At 38.4% G+C, this 24,606-nt stretch overlaps 1 protein-coding gene across 2 annotated transcripts in view; it reads left to right on the top strand.

Annotated features, from left to right (window-relative positions):
• The window catches only part of veph1 (ventricular zone expressed PH domain-containing 1), a 110,450-nt gene that overhangs the window by 40,083 nt on the left and 45,761 nt on the right, over positions 1-24,606 (top strand). For both annotated transcript variants that reach the window (XM_016241391.1, XM_016241390.1), the window contains 3 exons: positions 964-1,127; positions 4,714-4,923; positions 23,376-23,593. In XM_016241391.1, coding sequence (XP_016096877.1) covers positions 964-1,127; positions 4,714-4,923; positions 23,376-23,593 — 592 coding nt within the window. The remainder of the gene's footprint in view (positions 1-963; positions 1,128-4,713; positions 4,924-23,375; positions 23,594-24,606) is intronic.

Below are 24,606 nucleotides of genomic sequence, written 5' to 3'. Positions count from 1 at the left end.
AGCTCAAACGGATCTGTAAAAATCGTTCATGACATTAAATCAGGGTGTTAGTAACAGCTGGGTCATGGAAATTGGTAAACTAATTAATCAAAGTCTGTTTACCATAACCTTCCAGTAAACTTTTCAAAGGGCCATTACATAACATCTAAGGGGAAATTTTGGAGTGATGTTACACAATCTTTTAGTTGCAAATTTAGTGTACATGATCGTTTTCTTCTGCATGTAAATCTGATCTGTTTTTCAAGTGGATTTTTTGACTGCAGAAGTGAAACGTGTCCCATGTTGTTATAACTGTCACACTTCAGAGGTTTCTGACTGGTGCTTGAAACCCTCTGCTGTGATTTGATTGGTAGTGGTGCCATCCATTCGCCCCTCAACTCCATGATCTAGCATCATGGTGTCTTTTCACTTCCTGTTCCCACACTTATTTCATAGAGCTCCACTGGAGCTCAAACTGCAAACCGAGATCTTTCTTGTGCTCAGATTCACCAAGTCATAGATTGTTTCCAGATAAAGTGGGGCTTTTAAATGATCTAAATTTGCCTGTTTACACTTAATTTCGAATTCCAAATCTTTCTGTTCTTTGTTGTAGTACAATCATTTGCGTGTCTGCTAAAACAGAAAGGCCTGACATTTCAAACTAAATTAATAAGGAAACAAAGAGCAATAAAATCCATACAACAACAACAGTGCATTTATCAAGAAAAGGGCTTAAATGATGAATCAGTCCTCAACTCTGTTTTGCAGGGGATATGACATGCATATTTCCACCAGTGTCCACATTTTTTTGGACTTGGCTGGAGGTTCAGGTCATCAATCATTGTGTTTTTTTTATATATTTATTTATTTTTGTGTGTGTACTTTACTAACAATATCTATGGTATTTGGACATAGATTATGGCTACAATGATCACTTTTCTATATGAGAAGCGTGCTATATTGATTAATTATTGGTTTTGATAGGTAATGCGATGCTGTTGAGAGTGCTGCCATCTGTGTATCCACGACAACCAGAGCCCATCCATCAACACATCCGTGAACTGATGGCGATGATGTCCCAGTTGGACCAGGCCGGCAGACAGCACCTGCTCAGACTACTGCAGATGATCTCTGAGCATCACCCCCTGGTGAGTGAAGGAGAGACAAATGAGTGTGCAAAAGAATGAAGGTGGTGTTTGAGGAGGAAGTCTGGTCAAGGTGAGTTATTCTGGGGAACAGTAAAAGAATTCGAAGGTCACCAAGGGAGTAGAGGGGTGGATACATAAATGTGTACAAAGTGAGTGATTTAGCATTTATTTTAAAGCAGACAGCTGCAGTACAAGGTCAAACTCGGTAAAATAGTTTAATGGTTAACACCTCTGGCGCTACCATAGTTGAGCAGCCGCCAAACGGATGGGGAAATATCAGAAAGCACATCCTAAACTGTTGGCACCCCTGGCTCTGACTGAAGATAAATTTACAGGAAAAGAAAAGAGGAAACCACAGTTTTGGCAGAAACAGAACCAGTCATCTGTTTTTTTACGTTTTGAAATGCTTTTTGAGGGGGATTGAGGGGCAGCCTATGCGTGGAGTCAGAAGAATGCATTAGTCATGAAGAGATAATTTTGCATTGGGTAATAAGCACATGCATATCACTCAGCTCATCAGTGAAAACATTGGATACTTGAATAGTAGTAAGATTAGGAAAGATTATGAGGCATTTCATAATAAAGCTTCTGTTGTCATTTCCTTTTATTTATATTTACCGAAATAGGAAATGACAATTCAATGAAAAATTTTACTATTTTCAGGGATTGATATTGTCATTCTGAAAGCCCAAAGTCCAAAGCCATTTCCATCATAGAGACTGAGGGGCTATCATAAAATAGGATTTTAAATGGCGTCTTTAAGGGGATAATTCAACCGAAAATTTAAATTCTGTTATTAATTACCGTATTGCCCCGAATATAAGACGACCCTGATTATAAGACGACCCCCCTTTTTCCAGATGTACCTTTTGAAAAAACAAATCTTGTTCAATTATTTTCATATTGCATATTTTTCCTATTTTCATTTTTGTTTTGAAAGTATGGTAAAAACTGGTAAAATGTACCAACAATCACATTTAAAAAATATACACTTTTTGATATACCATTAAAAAAAAAAAAAACAGGTAGCCCATCTGAATTAGGACATTTAGGCTATCCATCTAATAGTAGCCTACCAAAATCTTATTAACAGTAGAAGTAGAGTTGGTTCCATCAGGCTAACGTGACAGTCACGACTCATGTAGCTGTAAGGTTTTCTTTCTCTTTCGTTTTTACTCGCGATCTTTACAACACGCATTTACGTATTTCATGGCACACTCGTTTTATGCTTATTTGGCACCACCTATTGTTGTGGGTGTATTATTGACATGTCAAAGTCTAGACCCTGAATATAAGACGACCGCGTTTTTTCAGATGTATTTCCAAGAAAAAAACATCGTCTTATATTCGGGACAATACGGTACTCACCCTCATGTCATTCCAAACCTGTAAAACCTTCGTTCATCTTCGGAACACAACTTAAGATATTTTTGATGAAATTCGAGAGCTTTCTGACCCTGCAAAGACAGCAACGCAACTGAAATTTTCAAGGCCCATAAAGGTAGTAAGGCTATCGTTAAAATAGTTAATGTGACATCAGTGGTTCACCCTTAATTTTATGAAGCTATGAGAATACAATTTGTGCGCAAAGAAAACAAAAATAACGACTTTATTCAACAATTTCTTGTCTTCCATGTTAGTCTTTGACACATGCGTGTGCATTCCACTGCTTGTAAACAAGGCGCAGCGCATCTGGGTCCTATGTCAGAACGCTGGCTCCTGCATCAGCAGCATCATCACACGTATGCGTCGTGGTACTCTCGTGAATGCACATCGACTGACACGGAAGAGAAGAAATTGTTGAATAAAGTCATTATTTTAAGTACAATTTTGTCTGTATTATTTGTGTCCCCTTCAAAAATTGCTCTTGAGAAAGTTTGTTTATGGTCCCCTCCCCAACTGTTAGATGAAATTTACACCCGTGATACGCAGTATATTTTAATCCAACGGTACCGTATATCCTTGGTCATATTTCTGTTTCACCAGCTAAGATCTGTTGTTGAGCTATATGACTCATACCAGTCATACTAGTTATTCGAACAACACTGAACCAGCACCCAGCAGCATAGACTAGCATAAAAATTCATGAAAGATTTTCTTTTTAAATGGATGGATTGATAGATAAACAAATAGACAGGTACATCAATAGCATTCCTTCTATAGTAAATCAGAAATTATGTGGGAGAGGAGATACCCCAGGCTCTCTCTGTCCCAGTGCTGCTAGTTTATATAGTGATTTGGATGCAAACGGGATTAATAAAGATTAGTTAGTGGTTTCCACATCCTGACAGAGGCTGGGAATCCTGCTTCTCACAGGACGTCCTGTCTACTGCCCTCCCAGCTACACCAGATCCTCTCTTCGTCCTCTCAACCACTGCCAATTCAAAGGTGAAGTGTTTTACAAAGAAACATTTGAGAATTAAGCAAATCGTCGCTAAAAGGGTGTAGTTGGATTCATTTCATGCTAGAGAAAAGAGCTCATGTAACCCATGTGGCTCATTTGCCTCTAGTCATCACTGCAGTTTGTCATGAATGTCAACCAACACACAAGATGATCTGTAGTTCTTCTGTGAGTCACTGTTCGTTTTAAATGTCATCACTGCTTTGCTATAACAGATAGATAAATCTAACTGTCCATAGTGGGAGGATGATTATGAGTTTCCTTCTGCTCCACATTTTTTCTCCTGTTACTGTCTTCACTAGTTTTTCTCTGCAAGCTCGTATAGGAACCAGGGACTCTGGTTAATGAGTGGGCGGCACTGAAATCCACCAACCAGAGTGCTGTGGTACTTTACACAGCACGATTACAACCATATGGGACCTTTGATGAAAGAAAAGTTCAGGACCAAATGAGTGTGTTTGTGGTGTTTTTACTATTTTTATTACATCCCCACTGTGAAGAGTCCAGATTGCATTTCCTTAGGTGCTTCCAAGAACAGCAGAGAACTGTAGAAGTGCTTTAATACCCTCAAAATACATGTGTGTGTGTATATATATATATATATATATATATGTGTGTGTGTGTGTGTGTGTGTGTGTAGTTTTTTTCCCCCACATTTTTTAAAGAGATATAACAATAAAAAAAAAAGGTTATACATTCCGTGTTTGGGTCATTTTAAACCTGGGTATGTATGGAGTACCATTGGTGTCAAAAATACTTTTTGTTATATTATCTGTGAATTTAAATCGGTGTCAGATACATTTGTACAAATATATTTAGTCTTTTCCCCATATCTCACACACTTTTGGGACTGAATTTTGTTGGTAAACATATGTACACCTATTGACAAACCAATGCAACATTAAAATGTATAACTTTTTTTGGTGTGGTTCATGTGTAATTTCAAATTTCAAAGAAGTTTTTAATTAATCAAAAAGGGGTAAATGCAGTAAAAACATGGTAACATTCAAAACTTTTTCACATTCACTCATTAATGAGAAGCTGCTCTTCAGATACAATATGGTTTTAGTTGAAAAATATTAAGTTATGACTGTATTATATTAAAAAAAAAGATTCTTCGGGTCAAAATGGATTTTGAATGCATTATGAGGGTTCAACTTTAGCCTTGTCTTTTTGTCTCCTCAGGTATTGTCGTCTTTGGTGCCATCGTTGATTGTTTACATCAGTGATAGTGAGCTCAGTGACACTGCCTTGAGTGTGTTGGTGAACGTGGCTCAGGCAAGCCCCGCCTCTCTCGTTCCTTTCCTGTCCACCCTAAGAAATGTGGGTCAGAAGAACCCTTGGTTGTTGGGACACATCGCTAAGATCCATGGGGCAGTGGGTCTGACTAGTGAGGTGGGCATTTGCATCACAATACATGTTCATGCATCAAATCCAGATAAACACTTAATGCGCTTGGTCATACTGTATATCAGAGTGCTGAATCTGCCCCAAGATTCATCAGACTGGTCCATTGTTGTGTGTCAAAAGTATTTTTATTTGTTGCTTTGTTTTAAAGGGGCATTCAGTAGTTCTCTAAAGTATGCATCACTGTTCTTCATGTTTTTAAGGGCCGATATCACAAAGGTGTACTGACATGGTTCAGCATGATTGTCTCCGAGTGTTTTTTTTTAACACTGATACAAGTGAGTTTTAGAAAGCACTCTGCACAAGAATTAATTCCCTTAAAAAAAGGGATTTAGTGAAACATTGCAGGTCACATCATTTTAGCATGTGTACACCATTCAGATTACTCTTCACAAAAACAATTCGTTTCTTAATGTGTAAAACTTTTAAAATTAACAACAAACTATTAAATGCACCTTTAAACATATGCGTCGTCACCGATAGCCTCGTGGGCAGCGTGTCGACATGTAGCGCCATTGCGCTTCAGGCGCCCCGTGTTCGAGTCTCGGCCCGCGGACCTTTCTCGATCCCCCCCCCTCTCTCCCACTTTGCTTCCGGTCTCACTACTATCCTATCAATAAAAGGCAAAAACGCCAAAAATAAATCTAAAAAATATATATATATATATATGCTGTTCATGGCGTGAGATGCTGAAAAAAGTCTAGCGCATATTTACAAGGCCAGTACTAAAAATAGTGCATTCAGAATGGAGCAAGACCTTTATGAAAAGCTCCTGGCAAGCTTTATTACACTTACAGTATGTCATGACACGTTACCTATAAGACTTTGCAGTAATAGCTTCTTTTCTTCTTATTATCTTATTGTTCAAATGTTAAAGTTTCATACCACTTGTAACACTGGGAGGTCTTTTTCTTCTCACATAAAACAATAGTTTCAATTTATTTAACATACATTTATTTGCTGTACGATATCCCTCAGAAAGCTTTCTGCTGAAGAAAGCTATCACAGTCCTTCTCAAAAAACAGGGATCTTGGTAATATGCATGCCAATAGGAACCTTTAAAGTTTGACAGCAGTCACTGTGAGATGTATTGCTGAAAGAGTTGAATATGTTACAGAAGTGGTGCTTTGATGACAGTAATGGTGTTGCTTTAGGGGTGAATGTAGAAATAGAGAGAAGTTGTAGCACGCTAAAACTGCTGTGATCTTTATTAGATGTGAATTCTTGTTGGAATTGAAGTTATATGCTGAAACAGCCATGCGGTGCATTTTTCTCCTGGTTTCTTCATTTGGGATTATAATACAGATCTATGCATCATTACAGTTATTTTAGCAGGTGATGAAGAGTATAGATGAATGATGAATGTGAATCGTATCACTCATCAGTTGTGTCCGTGTGTGTGTGTGTGTGTGTGTGTGTGTGTATATCCTGTGGTTTCTTTGTGTTAGTATTTTGGCACCCTGGACTGTTTTTTTCCAGAGTTATCAGAAGTATTCCATCATATTAGAGAAATTAGGAGAGCATAAAAAGCTAGTTAGCATGTACTTTTTTTTTTAAAGTCAAGAAAGTTCAAAAACAACAGAGAAGTTAATTATACCACTCCATTATAAACCACAGTCAACCACATTTACATTTAGAGTCTCAAGTGTTTTGAGAGCGAACTTTCTAAATATATTCAACTACTGTTTTGTCTTATTTCACGTCCATTAGACTGTAGCCAGGGGTGTCACACCCAGGGGTAAAACTGGGACAAAGTGCATAGGACCCAGAGGCTGAGGGGGCCCACAACCATACCCTTTTGGGGGCCCGACTGAGAAAATATGTTTCATTTATTGCGCATAATATAATTTTTCTTTCATTTCATTTTCAGCGTGAAATGTGGCATTGCTTGACAGTTTTTGTAGGATTCACTCAAACCATAGTATATGAATATGGTGGTCAGTGTGGTATTGCCATAGGATACAGACACAGTACTTCTTGTAAGGGTCATTATGTACTTTATTTGTGGTTTTGAATATTTTCCCTACTTTCCCACCAAACCTTGAAGAAATTATCACATCTTTTATAAGAGATCAATTTAATTAGATTTCTCCCTGGCCCTTATTCTCATTTCCTTTTTGTGATGTGTGACATGCCTGTTAAACCCGCATAAACAACAGAAAACACACACGGATTGGTCCTGCGGCGGCTCCATAACAGTCACGCTGCAAAATACATGATGTTTTTTGATGCAACACATCATCATATATTCCTACATAAATTTTGATGACATGTTTAGCTGTGTACTTTCCTCCTCTCTACTTGTTTATTTGCAGATGTCCTCCTAAGTGTTGTTTGTGAAGGGATTGCAATGATTTGAGAGCATGTTTGGTTTCGAGAGGGCAAGTTGATTTGTCTTTCTTTTGATCCATTTCAGTTAAGCAAAGTGCTGCAACTAATTTGTTTCTGTAATTGTGACTGTGGGTTGTTGTTGAGAGTTTGACTAGCTATGAAGTAGACAGGACAGTTTATTTCTCAAACTTTCCAAAGTGTTGATAGTAATGATGTAAACCATGTAATCCTTGCCAAAAATCATGATGCATGTACATATTTTGTCTTAGGGTGAACAAAAAAAGTAAAAAACAAATTGTGTGTGCGTGTATATATATATATATATATATATATATATATACATACATATTTGTTTGATACATTTTTCTGCTGAATAGTTAATATTAATAAATGCTGTCAACATTACATTTATGTGAAATATTTAGAAAATGGAATTAAACTTTTAATTTGACTTCCCATCATGCTGAGGAAAAAGTCCAAATTATGTTACTCCTCTGTGTGAAAATGTTAAGTCATGTTTATTTTTTGTAATGGGGCACAGCTAAATATTAGGGCTTTGGTAGTTCAAATAAGTTGGCTATGGAATACACTCTAATTCCATGACAGGTATGTGTGTTACAATGGTGTGTGTGTGTGTCATTCTCTTGGTATAGGGTCCAGCGTGCAAGCTTGCCTCTTGTTCATGCTCTCTGTATAATTCTTTTGGGACGTTTCTTAGAATTGAAGGATGTTTACACCAGTCTGAATGATGAAACATGGCAGCTAGTCCATGTGCGAACCACAGTGTGGGACATCAAGTGAATATTTCTGAACAGTGCCTGTTTTTATCGGTGCCAGTAAATGGCACAATTGTCAGCTTTAATTTGGCTTTGCATGTTTTGCCTAACTGTGATATTTTTAACATCTGTTTACGTCCTAATGACTCAAGAACAAGTAGATTATTTGCTGTAATGACTCAGGCACAATCACCAGGGCTGTTTTGTAACATGCTACAGCAGCTTCCAAAAACAGTTTGTTAGATAATTGTTTGCAATTTTCCCTAGAAACTATTCAAAATGGAAAGCTAACCTGACACGATTCGATAATATCAGCGACAAGCAATTTGTTTGTCCACACAAGAAGTGACACAGCTACAAAACACGACAAACGCAACAAACCACAGCCAGTGTGTGGGTGGGCTCTCTATTGCACCAAAATGGTTAAGTACTTAATCAAGTTAATGTAAAAAAAAAAGTTAAATAATTAAAATAATATGAACAGGGCCATCTTACCTTATTGTAAAGCAATGTTATTTTAGTCTAGGTACTATTATAGTTTTTGTTAATATTTTGAATTATTTTTATATTTTCTGCTGTCATTTTCATTTTAGTTTAAGTTTTAGTAATTGTATTGTTTGTTTGTTTGTTTTTGTTAGTTTTGTTGTTTTTAAATTTATATATAGTTATTACATTTTATTTCAGTTTTAGTGTTAGTTATTTTAGAGCATCAAGATAAACTAAATGAAAACGGAAATGTTGCCTTCTCAACTAGCTAAAATAAAACAGTTTAAGTATTTTACTTCAGTTAACATTTATTTTATTTCAAGTAACTAAAATGTTTTTTGTAATATTTTTAATTTTGGGTTACTATAATAACCTTGTTGTAAAAAATGACCAAACTATCTTAATCAGTATTTACTCAGTATTTGTCTTTCAATACATACAGTGGTGTGAATAAGTGTTGGCCCCCTTCCTGATTTCTTATTTTTTTGCATGTTTGTCACACTTTAATGTTTCAGATCATCAAACAAATTTAAATATTAGTCAAAGATAACACAAGTAAACACAACATGCAGTTTTTAAATGAAGATTTTTATTATTAAGGGAAAACTAAATCCAAAACTACATGGCCCTGTGTGAAAAAGTGTTTGCCCCCTAAACCTAATAACTGGTTGGGCCACTCTTAGCAGCAACAACTGCAATCAAGCGTTTGCGATAACTTGCAATGAGTCTGTTACAGCGCTGTGGAGGAATTTTGGTCCACTCATCTATGCAGAATTGTTGTAATTCAGCCACATTGGAGGGTTTTCGAGCATGAACCGCCTTTTTAAGGTCATGCCACAGCATCTCAATAGGATTCAGGTCAGGACTTTGACTAGGCCACTCCAAAGTCTTCATTTTGCTTTTTCACTTTTTCACACAGGGCCATGTAGTTTTGGATTTTGTTTCCCCTTAATAATAAAAACCTTCATTTAAAAACTGCATGTTGTGTTCACTTGTGTTGTCTTTTACTAATATTTAAATTTGTTTGATGATCTGAAACATTAAAGTGTGACAAACATGCAAAAAAATAAGAAATCAGGAAGGGGGCCAACACTTTTTCACACCACTGTAAATATGAAGATATATTTACTTATTAAGCACTTTTAACAATAATTTAAACCTTTTAAAACTATTTAAAAGTTTAACCATTGTTTTCAGAATTTATTTTGAAAATTTAGTGAGCGTAATGCTTTAATAAAGCAAGAACACCTGGGTTATGAAAATCAAAGCGTTATTTCTTCTTCTTCTTCCTCCTCTTCTTCTTATTATTTTCAATAATAATACAGAATAATCTATTTTCTGGCCTGGCACGATTTATTCCTGATTAAGATGCAAAAATGTATGTGTATGTGTACAGTCATGGCCAAAAGTTTTGGCAGTGACATAAATTTTGTGTTTTGCAAAGTTTGCTGTTCAGTATTTGTAGATTATTTTTCCACATTTTTCTAGTATACTGAAAAACAATGATAAGCATATCATACGTTTTAAAGGCTTTTATTAAAGGCTTCATAACCTCTGCAATTCGCTCTGGCATGCTGGATATTAGCTTCTGGGCCAAATCCTGACTGATGGCGATCCATTCTTGCTTTATTAGTTCTCAGATTTGATCACAATTTATGGGCTTCTGCTTGTCTACTCACCTTTTGAGGACTGACCACAGGTTCTCTATGGGATTGAGATCTGGGAAGTTGCCTGACCACGGAACCAACATTTCAATGTAATGATCTTCGAGCCACTTCTTTATCACACTTGCTTTGTGACATGGTCCTCCATCATGCTGAAAAATGCACGGATCATCAGCAAATTGCTCATGGATCGTTGGAAGAAGTCGCTCTTGCAGGAAGTTTTGATACTATTCTTTATTCATGGCAGTGTTTTTGGGCAGAATTATGAGAGTGCCCACTCCCTTGGTTGAAAAGCAACCCCACACATGGATGGTCTCAAGATGCTTCACTGTTGGTACGTCACAGGACTCATGGTAGCATTCACCTTTTCTTCTCCAAACAATCGATTTTTCGTCAAACACTGTGAAATCGCAGTGCCAATCTGTGTATGAAATCCCTTGCCATGGGCCCCTGTTACTCTGTTCCACTATTACCCCTTGTCCGGCACCCATGGGTACAATTCTCGCCTGTCACACGGTAGGGATGGGCGATACCTTATCGTTTGCGATATACCGGTAAAAATTCTCCCCACGATAAGAATTAGTCTTCCCGCGATAATAACGATAAAGTCTAGTTGTTGACATATTTCTGTGTGCGACAGTGCGGAGCGACATCGCGGAAGACCGATGTGAAATTGAGGAGGAGTAGCCTATATCACTAAATGAGGAGCTCGAGCTCCTTTTACAATCTGTAACTGGTTTGGTTAGGGCTGTACAGTGCACAAAAAAATCGGTCTGAATAAATGAACTACGGTAGCACATGTGCGATACAGTTTTGCATGTGTATGAGCCTGTTTACAAAACCAACAAAGATATAATTTATTGACATGCTTTTTCTCCAAATTAACTTAACAACATAGTCGAGTGTTTGAAATACTTATTTTTGTGACCAGACACGGTTTCATATTACAGAATGATAGTATTATATACAGTGATAAAGGCCATGTCGATTAACATTGCATTATAAATATACTTTCCTTATAAAAATACCCAAGATTGAAGAACACAGATAAACCATATATTTTGTGCAATCTTATGTTTATTTTCCTCAAATTTCATCAGTTAAAATGTCTCTATCTCCGTGGTGCGTTTTATTAAACGATAACTGGATACCTTCCTGGAGTGTCGTCAGTAGTATTACTTCTGCTATGGATATGTGGCGTTTCTGTGCAAAAGCGCCCTCCGGCTTCCAGTATGAATTAAACAGTCTTTACATTAGGTGCATACTCATTAATGTTCAAATATAAAAAATAGGAAAGATAATACTTTTCTCTAAAGAAACAGGATTCCCGGAATTATCGTCATTGATATTGTTATTGTAATAAATAGTGTGATATATTTTTAAGCCCATATCGCCTATCCCTACCACACGGGAGGCCACGGGATATTTGGGTTAAACTGTTCTGGAGCAGTGTTGTAAATACAACTTAACCACTGATTTCTAGACGTGTCCTCTTTTGGAAGGCCAAACAAAGTAGTTTCGCTTTCACAACGAAAAAGCGTCACACACCGCGGCCTTGAGTGAGCGGAGGCCGGAGGCCTAGAGTGAGCCACGACCTAGAGTATGCGGAGGCCGGCTTGAGTGAGCAGAGGAGGGCGGGCTTGAGAACGGTGTGGCCAGCGGATTCGACGAAGGAGCATCCGGCGGGCTTGCGGCAACCACATATGACGACCCCGGGTGCATTTATATCCAAAGCGACTTAAGACTTACAAATGATTTATATGAAATGTCAAGTGAATTTAGTATGCAATATTCCTTTATGCCTCATTTTATCACAAATATAATCTTTTTTAAAATCTCTAAAATTCAAGTGAATCACTTCTTCATACTTTTAGTAACCCCCAACCTTAACCTCATCTATAGTGCTCACATGTCTAAAAGATTAAGAGTTATGCTGAAGAAACTAGAAAGTGAGAAATTAGGACCGAGAGGACTGAGCAAGTTTGTTTGGCATGTTAAAAACATTTAAACTCTATATGTGAAAATGAGAAAAAAATCTATAAAACTTAGATTTACCACACAGTGCAGAAAGACAGGTCAAACATTTATTTTTTGACAGCATTTGCTGAAAGACTCATGAAATATAAACATTTAGAAAATGGAGGAAAAGCATCCAGCTGTGGTAAGAGTTACAATTACCTGAATCTCAGCCAGCTCTTCATGAAATGTACACTAAGCATCCAGACTGCAGTAAGAATTTAAATGGACAAAAGCTTTAATCACTCTTAAATGGGTAACTCAAATATACAGCTTAAACGATGGGAATGCAGGCCCCCAACATCCATTATAACACATAGAATGGCAATCTGCTATGAGAAATAAATGATGTACATCCAGAAATGTGCAAGAGGGGAGGAATGTTTCCCAAAATATTTCTTCTTAAAGCATAAAAACCAACTAGCAGCTACTTGTTCATTTGGTATTTAATCGCAAACTTGGTTTGTTGGCAACTTTTCACAGGGAGTTAGAAGATGTGTTACCTTGCATGTAAAGCAGCTAATTGTAGTTTTTTTTAAATATATATATAAATACTGACTCTCACAGAAGGAACCCAGTTTGACTTCAGATGCAGAAACTGCCAGGTGTATTAACATTATTTTGCCTGTAATTTCTGCACCACTACCAGGACCAACAGTTTAATTGAGTGTTTTTAAACACTCACTGTCTATCATTAGTTGGATAAACATATAGTTCATACTTCAGGAACTCGAGCTGCGTTGAAACGCTCTGAATCACGTGTGTAATCAGACGCTCCGCCTGGCTTCCTCCGAGGAGGTTGATGTGGAGGGCGTCGATGAGCTCGCCAGATGCAAGCACGAGTTGCACAAGCATGTTATGTCTAATATTATAATGAGCAGCATTACTGGGGTGAGGAGCTCGTGCAGTTAGCTCTCGGGGACTGATTGTGCTTTTCCCACTGCAAAACGCTCCGCTCTCGCTGGGCACGCTCCGAGGTGTGTGTCCGTGCCTGTAATCTTGTGGTTTTTTCTCCCTCTGAGTGAGAGCTCGCTGCTGCCGGTATCTTTCTCCGAAGAGATTGATATTGTTTTATAACCGAGCGGCTCGCACACTGCCGAGGCAGCACGTGCATTAGATCAGTAGGTACGTTTAAACTTTTTGCTTCCATCGGAATTGGTTCTTTTCTCAGGGCCCAGTGCTGGGAGCTCCTTGTCGCCGCGTAACGCTAGCGATGGGCGCTTCCCTCACCAGTTCACATCCCTGGGCATCTCAATATGGGAGCAGACATCCTGTCGAGGCAGGGGCCGAGGCCCGGGGAATGGAGGCTTTACCCCGTGGTGGTGAAGCAGATATGGAGAGTTTTTGGCCAGGCTCAGGTGGACCTGTTTGCGACTCAGGAGATATCGCACTGTACCCTCTGGTTCTCTCTGACTCATCCAGCTTCTCTCGGACTGGACGCTATGGTACAGACTGGCCGAGGCTTCATCTGTACGCCTTTCCCCCGATCGCTCTGCTCCCGGGAGTTCTGGAGAGAGTGCGCCGGTACGGGGTCCGTCTGCTGCTAGCAGCAGATTTCCCTTCTCGACGGCTCTCCATGGGAGATTTCCATCAGGAGGGATCTCCTCTCACAGGCGGAGGGTACGATCTTTCACACCCGCCCGGAGCTATGGAAGCCGTGGGTGTGGCCTCTGAGGGCCTCTTTCCACTTCTTGGTGTGGAGACTGCCAGGTCGACCCAGTTAACTGCCCAGCTGGTACAGTGCTGGAGTTTCTGCAGGCCTGATTCTCCGCAGGGTTGACCCACTCCACCTTAAGGTCTACGTGGCGACCATTGCAGCCTACCACGCCCCTCTTGGTGGCCAGTCAGTGGGCAGACACCCCCTGGTTACACGTTTCCTCCACGGTGCACTGAGGCTGAAGCCTCCGGCCAGAGAAGCTTATGCTAAGCGGTGGACAAGGATGCTATTTCATAGCCTCGAGTCCTCTGATCTCCCCTCTACTTTGGGGGTCAAGGCTCACTCCTTCTGAAGTTAGCCTTTGGGCGGGATGTCCCGGCCTACTTTGTCAGGTGCCTACCTGCATTCTGCGCCACTCCTGGCTCCTTTCTCTGGCTTTAGCTGTGCTCTTCCACACTAGGCAGAGATTTGTAAGTCTGGCGGCGTGGACATTCTCGTTCCCCTAGCGTTTCGATGCAGCTCGAGTTCCTGAAGGGGAACGTCTCCAGGTTACGCATGTAAACCTAGTTCCACGAGGGAACGAGACGCTGTGTCTCAGTGCCATACTTCCGGCATCCCTGCGAGCGCTTGCTTCGTTCCTTAAAGCTGACGCCGGTTCCACTGCACGTGCTTTTAACTGCCCGTGACGTCTTGCCCATCCATTGGACTGATTACATACGTGATTCAGAGATTGGTCACGCTAAAGGCGTTCCCATAGCGTTTTGACGCAGCGTCTCGTTCCCTCTGGGAACTAGGGTTACATGTGTAACCTGGAGATGTTCCAACATATAGATACCTTGACTTCAATACCGGTTCCTGAATGATACTTTTTTCAATACCAACAAGATTACATTACACGTTACCAAAAAAAACTTTTAAGAAAAACATTAAATTTTTTATACTTGTTGACGTTTCTCGTGAGCCACTGCACAAAGGAACAAAAAAGCACAAAGGAACAAAATGTAACCAACACAATAAATCAGTGCAAATAGTTTTAATAAAGTTCTTTATGACATCCTGTTGTCTTGGGCCTCTGTGGAATTTTTGTGACTCCTCGTGCCTCAACTCGGTTTTGACCAAATCTTAGATTGTCTGATTCGGTCTGATATCCTACACTTTACATTTTAATTTGAATTGTCACTATTATTGCGTGAGCATTAAATAAAAGCTTTGTAAAAACTGTATTTGCATTTTCTTTTTCACTTTTGCCTTTCATTTTAGTATTGGCAGTCTTGCATCGAGATTGAAGTAAAAATGAAATATCAAATCACCAACTGCATTTTATTTGTCAATTTGACAAGGATTATGCATCCACAACACAACAAAATCGCCGCAACACAACGGACACAAGCCACAACACAACAAAATTAGCACAACACAACGGAAACAAGCCACAACACAACAAAATTAGCACAACACAACGGAAATGGTCCTATGCACACAAACATATATATTTGCTACTTTTTAACACGTGAGCTCCTCTTTAATAAATATGGCGTCATTTCTTTTTAAACACTGTTACAGCTGAATGAGCAGAGGGATTTAATGCAGGGTCTAATGATCTAAAGAAATCCACATTTTGATATCCAGTATATTTTCACAAACCCTTAAAGTTTCTATGGGACAGTATATTATATATCACCACATATCATTTCAATAACGGAGTGTTTACATTAAGTGCAAATAACCAGCCTTTTTGACATATAGGCTATTTACACTAATTACACTCACCAATGTCTGGTTGGGCCACACAAAATTAAAAATCACGTGCACTGGGTAACAGAGCAGTGGCATAGCGAGTAAGGCACATAAAAGTAGCATTTTGACGCGATCGACCCGAGTTAAAGTCTGCCTTTTGCCGGACTCACTCTTCTCCTTTTTCCCATCACATATCAGATCAGAAAGGCATTTACTTTAAATGTAGAAAACATTACTTTACGCTTAGTGTAAACAGTTTATCCATAAAATACTTTCTATTGTCAATTAGTGTAAACAGCATCTAAAATGCTACTTACACTGCAAATAGCCGCTGCCATCTAAGGGGTCATATGATGTTGCTAAAAAGATCATTATTTTGTGTATTTGATGTAATGAAATGTGTTTATGTAGTTTAAGGTTCAAAAAACACATTATTTTTCACATACTGTACATTATTGTTTTTCCTCTATGCATTGAAGTGTTCTGGAACAGTGTTGTAAATACAATTTAACCACTGATTTCTAGCCGTGTCCATTTTTGGAAGGCCAAACAAAGTAGTTTCACTTTCACAACGAAACACTGCGTCACACACGGCGGCCTAGAGTGAGCGGCGGCGGCCTAGAGTGAGCAGAGGCCGGGGGCTAGAGTGAGGAATGGCCAGAGGGCTAGAGTGAGCAGAGGCGGCGGGCTTGAGAGCGGCGCGGCCGACGGATTCGACGAAGGAGCATCCGGAGGGCTTGTGGCAACCACATGTGACGACCCCTTGCTGGACTCCGCTTCGTCCACGGTGAAAGCCGATCCGGTGATCCACAGCGCAAAGTTGATGTATTTGCTCAGCGACCAGCATGGATCAGCTCCAGGCATGATGCAGCCATATCATCCTCTTTTGGAAGGCCAAACAAAGTAGTTTCGCTTTCACAACGAAACACACAGTGCCTTCACGACATGACGGCGTCAACAACAATGCTACAACGAGAATAAAAGTTGCGCCTTCTTTCTTTGCGTGAACATTTGGGCGGCATTATGCAAATCTTCCCACATCGTGACGTAGATATGTGGGGGCGTGTTAGAACGAGCTGTTTTAGGTAGGCGTTGCTGACTCTTAACTTTTATAAAGAATATCTCTTTGGATTTGAGACTTTAGTCTTTGCAACTTTACAGATCTTCTTTATGCACCAAGAGCTTGTAACACTCCAAAGAGAAAGGAAAAATTGAAATCGCATGACCCCTTTAATTTTGAACAATTTACTATACCAATACCATACCGATGTTTTTATGGACTCTTTAACTTGCACATAGTATTACTGTTGAATTCATTTCATAATGCTGTTTCTCGCAGCCACGTAAATGATGCTTTAAAGCAAAAATTTGGGCTTCATACTAGAGTTAATGGTCTAAAAATATTACTAATTTTAAAGAGCTTTTACTGCACTAGGATTTTTAAATGACACTTTAAATTTGCATGGCCATATAAATGACTTGGCTAATGGTTTTAAAATAATTGGTACTAAAATGCCCAAATTTTTAATTTCGTTAGACCATTACCTCTGGTATAGAGTCCTTAGTTTTAACGCATCCTCTATAATGGCCAAGAAAGGGAGCGGGAGCATTTCCGTTGTGCTGCAGCGATTTCATTGTGTTGTGGCTTATTTCCGTTGTGTTGTGCTAATTTCGTTGTGCTGCAGCGATTTCGTTGTGTAGAGATTTAGTTTTGTTGTGGCTTGTTTCCGTTGTATTGCGACTTTTTTCCATTGTGTTGTGGCTTGTTTCCGTTGTGCTGCGGCGATTTTGTTGTGTTGTGCACTACTGGTCCACCGTAGAGATCTTTTCTGAAACGTAACGTTAGTGGAAACGCCAGTATGGACGAGGAATGCTTTCATTTTAAGGGCTAGAGTGAGCAGAGGCGGCGGGCTTGAGAGCGGCGCGGCCGACGGATTCGACGAAGGAGCATCCGGAGGGCTTGTGGCAACCACATGTGACGACCCCTTGCTGGACTCCGCTTCGTCCACGGTGAAAGCCGATCCGGTGATCCACAGCGCAAAGTTGATGTATTTGCTCAGCGACCAGCATGGATCAGCTCCAGGCATGATGCAGCCATATCATCCTCTTTTGGAAGGCCAAACAAAGTAGTTTCGCTTTCACAACGAAACACACAGTGCCTTCACGACATGACGGCGTCAACAACAATGCTACAACGAGAATAAAAGTTGCGCCTTCTTTCTTTGCGTGAACATTTGGGCGGCATTATGCAAATCTTCCCACATCGTGACGTAGATATGTGGGGGCGTGTTAGAACGAGCTGTTTTAGGTAGGCGTTGCTGACTCTTAACTTTTATAAAGAATATCTCTTTGGATTTGAGACTTTAGTCTTTGCAACTTTACAGATCTTCTTTATGCACCAAGAGCTTGTAACACTCCAAAGAGAAAGGAAAAATTGAAATCGCATGACCCCTTTAATTTTGAACAATTTACTATACCAATACCATACCGATGTTTTTATGGACTCTTTAACTTGCACATAGTATTACTGTTGAATTCATTTCATAATGCTGTTTCTCGCAGCCACGTAAATGATGCTTTAAAGCAAAAATTTGGGCTTCATACTAGAGTTAATGGTCTAAAAATATTACTAATTTTAAAGAGCTTTTACTGCACTAGGATTTTTAAATGACACTTTAAATTTGCATGGCCATATAAATGACTTGGCTAATGGTTTTAAAATAATTGGTACTAAAATGCCCAAATTTTTAATTTCGTTAGACCATTACCTCTGGTATAGAGTCCTTAGTTTTAACGCATCCTCTATAATGGCCAAGAAAGGGAGCGGGAGCATTTCCGTTGTGCTGCAGCGATTTCATTGTGTTGTGGCTTATTTCCGTTGTGTTGTGCTAATTTCGTTGTGCTGCAGCGATTTCGTTGTGTAGAGATTTAGTTTTGTTGTGGCTTGTTTCCGTTGTATTGCGACTTTTTTCCATTGTGTTGTGGCTTGTTTCCGTTGTGCTGCGGCGATTTTGTTGTGTTGTGCACTACTGGTCCACCGTAGAGATCTTTTCTGAAACGTAACGTTAGTGGAAACGCCAGTATGGACGAGGAATGCTTTCATTTTAAAAAGCTGTTTTAAAAACAAAAACGCACTAGTGTAAACATAGCCTTACGTCTATGGGGGTCGGACACTTACACACTACAGCCTCACTTTGAGCCACGTCTCTGGGCGTCGGCATAGACTAGAAGGTGTGTTCGACTTGCTGCGGCGTTGTGCAGACCAATCTGTGTATGAAATCAAAGTACCGTGAGAGCTAGACAGCAGACGGCTCCATGAGCTTTGGATCGCTCTCACGGTACTTTGATGTCAGACACGATCAGTCTGCGCAGCGCCGCGCCACGTCAAGTTCAGAACGTGCTGACGTAAGACATCTACTCTGGGCCAATCAGAACATTCTGACGGAGATGACGCATTTACTCCTCGCTGTTTACGGAAGTCAAAGAAATGTCTAAAATTGTCTAATACGATGTCTGCGGGAAAAAAAGCAGTTGCATGAATGTGAACATTTGTGAAAAGTGAAAAGTGAAAAGTGAAAACATCAATGAAAACACTGACTGCTTATACTGGCATAGCTGTTTAAAGGTCATTTCCAGTTAATGATGTCACCATATTTAACGTTACTGGTATTTTGAAATTGATGTGTGAATGGTGCTTTACCAGAAAAAAGACGGAACGTCATTGCCTGTGTGAACAGCGCATTTTTTTATTTACCGGAAAAGTTGTTCCGGTAATTTTACGGCAATTTACTGGTATTACTGTGTGAAATTGTCCCTACAATAACAGACTGTTGTGCAATAAATCATTCATTCAAGAGCATTGTGCAAGTTTACTACAACAGAGTCAATGCCGTGAACTTCGCATACTCTAGTTGAACCTAAAAAGCAATCATTGTCAGAGTTGTAAACATGACAGCTTTCTTCTTCCATTGGGGGGTTTAGCGTCATAACGGCTTTGTTTCCAGGAGGAATGTTAAAGAACACGACACACAATTCCTTCAGAAATCCTGTAGAATACATCCAATCAGGTGACGACTTTCAAAACTCCTGAAGTGTTTTCTTGATTTCAGTAAAAAAATAATTTGGGTAAATCACTGATGTATAATTGCACACAAGTTTTCACACTGTATTTTTGGTAAAATGTGTTTTTTTTGGCCTATAAACAAAATGCACTTATGCACTGATGCTGGATAGCTCTCCCAAAAAGTTGTCATCATTACTTCACCCTCATGTCATTTTGTGCAACACATCAAAACATATATTGAAGAATGTCCAGTCTGCCTTTTTCTCTGTTATTGTATAAAAAGGGCACAGTGGATATTCTGCAATACGTCATATTTCCACAGAAGAACTAAAGATTACAGAACTACAGGTTTGGGACCACATGAGGAAGACGTAAATTATGACATAATATTCATTTTTGGATGAACTATCCTTTTGAGATGCCTGATGATACAGTATGAGGTGTAAAGCGGGCTGAACTGTTTGTGCCCCATCAAGGGGAAAAGGTTGTTGTTCTAAATAGTTCAGTTTGAATTTCAGCTGACTCTTAACTGAGTCACACAGATGAACAAATCAATCACTTTAATTCACAGACCAAAAGCCTTAGCCTGGTAATTACAGGACAGTGCTGAGGCAGATCTCCTCTACCTTCATCACTCACACTGCTCTCCTTAGACAAGCATTGTTTCTTGTTGTTCTACAATAACACGTTTATATGCACTAATTTTCACAGTGAATCCAGTCCAGTTCTGTTCATATGAACAATGAAGGTTGCAATCCTATTCACATATTTCTATAAATGTATGTTTCATGTGCTCTGAGCAAAAATGAGCACAAATGCATTTAGATCCAGAGAAAGCCGCAACAATAACGTCACCAGAGCTACTGCAAGCATTTTTTGCCTTGATGACATACCTAAAATGAAAGATGGCGTGTCAGCTTTTTACCAAATATTTAGTAATATTTAGTCTCTTTTACTGACCACGTCATAAGATGCAAAATAAACATTTGTACACGTTACAAAATGATTTTTTGAAGTTGTAAACTAAACAAAGGTTATTGGATATGTTTTGCAAGAAAATACTACTTCAGGCTTTTAATTAGGCTACGTGTGAATGGCAATTTCTTTGTAATTATTAGTGAGTGAAAATTGCTTCAACGTAAATCCTACAGCATTTTTTTTTTCAGTGTATAAAACGTATGTAAACACATGCCTAACAGCACTGAGGTTTTTTTTTAATCCAATTAAGAAAAATCTGATTCAAGGGTTTGCATGCTTAATTTTTTTCGAAATAAGGAGCTACTTTCTAAGGCAGCATCATAAGCAGTAGGGGCGTCAAATGCAACAATACCAGTCTTTCCCCATTATCGTTAGAGCTTATTCAGTTCACCGCCAATGATCTGTCTGTTTGACATTCGCCTGCTTTCAGACAACATACGCACTGTACTTGTGCATGTGAACATGATCAAGCCATTTACGGTTTTCTCAAATTTAAGTCCTGTTTAACTGAAAACTGTGCAAGGTATTGTTGCATGAAGTTTGGCTGATAGGTTTAATATAATAATTTTGATGAAAGTGATCTAATTAGGCCGAACACAAATTTGTGGTGGTGGTAAGAGATTTGGCATTATGGGATGATGATAGATCAGTCTGTATATGATATCAGAGGTTGTTTTTGAACGGTCACATCCAGATTCTGACACATTAATAGTGCATCATATACAAATCTTATGTTTTCAAAGGGGAATTCAATTGCTGATGCCAATATGATAATTTATTATCCCCCCTTTCAGTTTGATTTAGTTTTTGCTTTGAGTCACCACTCTGACTTAGGCAAAAACATGTTTTGAATCAGATCCCCATATTAGTTCAAAATAGGAATGGAAAATAGTGTTTCGATAAGCTAACAGCCACAGCCAGACACACACCCATTGTGCAAGACGTAATGTAGTCCCTGTTGTGTACGTTTATAGAAATTTCCTTTCATGAAATTCATCATGCTGTCATCTTACTCTATTTCTGGACCTTTTCTTAATATTTTAAAGTATGGTTTATTACACTACATGTCCTATAATTCTTCCAATCATTTTCCCCCCAGTTTTCTTGTACTTTGTAAGCCATTCATGAACTGTTTGTTTAAAAAGATGTTATTTTTCTCAAATGTACCATGTTAAATAGAATACTTTGAGGTACCTGTTAATCATTCAGTACGATCACTGCACCATTTTATCATAGTACTTTTTTGAAAAGGGTTAAATAATTATATATATTTTTTAAAAAGTATAAATTATAAGCTATTATAAAGTGTAAATTATTAAAACTTTAAAATGTTTAGGAATACTGTATGTTATTGATTATAACAATCAGTAAGTGATTAACATTACACAATACAATTTATATTATTTAATGCTTAACAGCTTATTATTCAATGCGAATTCATATTGTTAAAAATTAAACTTGAATGAAACTACTTATTTTTATACACTACTGTTCAAAAGTTTGGGGCCGGCTAAATTAAAAAAAATGTGCTTGAAAGAAGTCTCTTATGCTCAGGGAATTCAATTGCTGATGCCAATATGATAATTTATTATCCCCCCTTTCAGTTTGATTTAGTTTTTGCTTTGAGTCACCACTCTGACTTAGGCAAAAACATGTTTTGAATCAGATCCCCATATTAGTTCAAAATAGGAATGGAAAATAGTGTTTCGATAAGCTAACAGCCACAGCCAGACACACACCCATTGTGCAAGACGTAATGTAGTCCCTGTTGTGTACGTTTATAGAAATTTCCTTTCATGAAATTCATCATGCTGTCATCTTACTCTATTTCTGGACCTTTTCTTAATATTTTAAAGTATGGTTTATTACACTACATGTCCTATAATTCTTCCAATCATTTTCCCCCCAGTTTTCTTGTACTTTGTAAGCCATTCATGAACTGTTTGTTTAAAAAGATGTTATTTTTCTCAAATGTACCATGTTAAATAGAATACTTTGAGGTACCTGTTAATCATTCAGTACGATCACTGCACCATTTTATCATAGTACTTTTTTGAAAAGGGTTAAATAATTATATATATTTTTTAAAAAGTATAAATTATAAGCTATTATAAAGTGTAAATTATTAAAACTTTAAAATGTTTAGGAATACTGTATGTTATTGATTATAACAATCAGTAAGTGATTAACATTACACAATACAATTTATATTATTTAATGCTTAACAGCTTATTATTCAATGCGAATTCATATTGTTAAAAATTAAACTTGAATGAAACTACTTATTTTTATACACTACTGTTCAAAAGTTTGGGGTTTTTTGAGAGTAATTTTGGAAAAGAAGATGAGTGAGAACAAAGGGAGAAATAAAAGCAAAATTAGAAAACTAACAGTTCTATCATGTCCCTTCTATTAAATTTCTGAAGATTTCTCTTTATTCGTCATCTTTCCTACGCAACCTGTTTTCCTCAAGAAAGAACAAAAAAAGTTTTTTCTAAATTAAAAAAAATGTGCTTGAAAGAAGTCTCTTATGCTCACCAAGGCTGCATTTTTTTAAATAAAAAATGCAGTAAATATTGTGAAATATTATTCAAATTTTAAATATCTGTTTTCTGTTTTAATATATTTTAAAATGTAATTTATTCCTGTGATGGCAAAGCTACATTTTCAACAGCCATTACTCCAGTCTTCAGTGTCACACCTGTCACACACTTTTTACCTCTCGTGTGCAGGTCCAGGCTCACGGGGCGCTGCTGTATCTGGTGTCTCTGTTAGCAAGTATGGAGCACAGTGCCCATCACACACTACTGCTGGAAATCCGCTGCCTGACCGATCGCTACACCTCCATCCTGGGCGGCGGAGTAAAAGACATCTACCGCATGAGCAACAGTTTCACCGCCATTGCACGACTTTTGGGACGCAAGCTGGAGGCTGAGAGTACATTTAGCAGGTAGTCACACACAGAGACATTTTGAAAGTGAAAGTGTAGCCAAGTATGGTGTCCCATACTCAGAATTTGTGCACCCGGAACAGTGCTGGGGAGCAGTTGGGGGTTTAGTGCCTTGCTTGAGGGTCTCGTGGTATTGAGGGTAGAAAAGAGCGCTGATCATTCACTCCCCACACCTACAATCCCTACTTGTACCGAGACTCGAACCCGCGACCTTTGGGTAACAAATCTTACTCTCTAACCATGAGGCCATGACTGCCCCAGTTAATTTCCCACTTGCTTCAATTTCCTGAATAGCCTTGACATGTTCCAGTATTAGTTTTTTAAACCACGCAGGTGATTAGTTTTATTGAAGTAATTGACATTTTATTATGATGGAATAACTTCTGTTAAAAAGCTCCCTAATCTGCAGGGCTTTGTCTGAATGTCAGCATTAACCATTGCAAAATTCTTCAGCTAATCCGTGTTTTGGCAGTTTCATTGCTAAAAGTCTGATGAGGTAATGATGTACTCCAGATAGAAATATTTTGTTCATTTCTGTGTTTCTAAGACTTAATTTGTTCTTTCTTGAGGAAAACAGGTTGCGTAGGAAAGATGACGAATAAAGAGAAATCTTCAGAAATTTAATAGAAGGGACATGATAGAACTGTTAGTTTTCTAATTTTGCTTTTATTTCTCCCTTTGTTCTCACTCATCTTCTTTTCCAAAATTACTCTCAAAAATGACAGTTATGTTTATTTCAACTATATAGAAATTGTTTTTATGTTTGGAATAAACCATTATTATTATGGCTTTCTGGAATACTTGTTTCTGAATACTTGATTCAATGACAAATCAATCAAAAACAATTATTTAAACAAAATAGCATCAAATGTGAAGTGTCGGATTGTGTTAATTTTGTTAGACATTTTTAATTTAGTCTTAGTCTTAATACTGGTGTCAAATGTACTTTTTAGCTATTATCATATTTAGTCAACCTTCTCCTGTTTTTAGTTTTAGATTTAGTCGACTAAATG

This window comes from Sinocyclocheilus grahami, unplaced genomic scaffold, assembly GCF_001515645.1.
Source record: "Sinocyclocheilus grahami isolate Dianchi unplaced genomic scaffold, SAMN03320097.WGS_v1.1 scaffold621.1, whole genome shotgun sequence".
Taxonomy (NCBI): Eukaryota; Metazoa; Chordata; class Actinopteri; order Cypriniformes; family Cyprinidae; genus Sinocyclocheilus; species Sinocyclocheilus grahami.
This window is presented reverse-complemented; position numbering and strand designations above follow the sequence as displayed.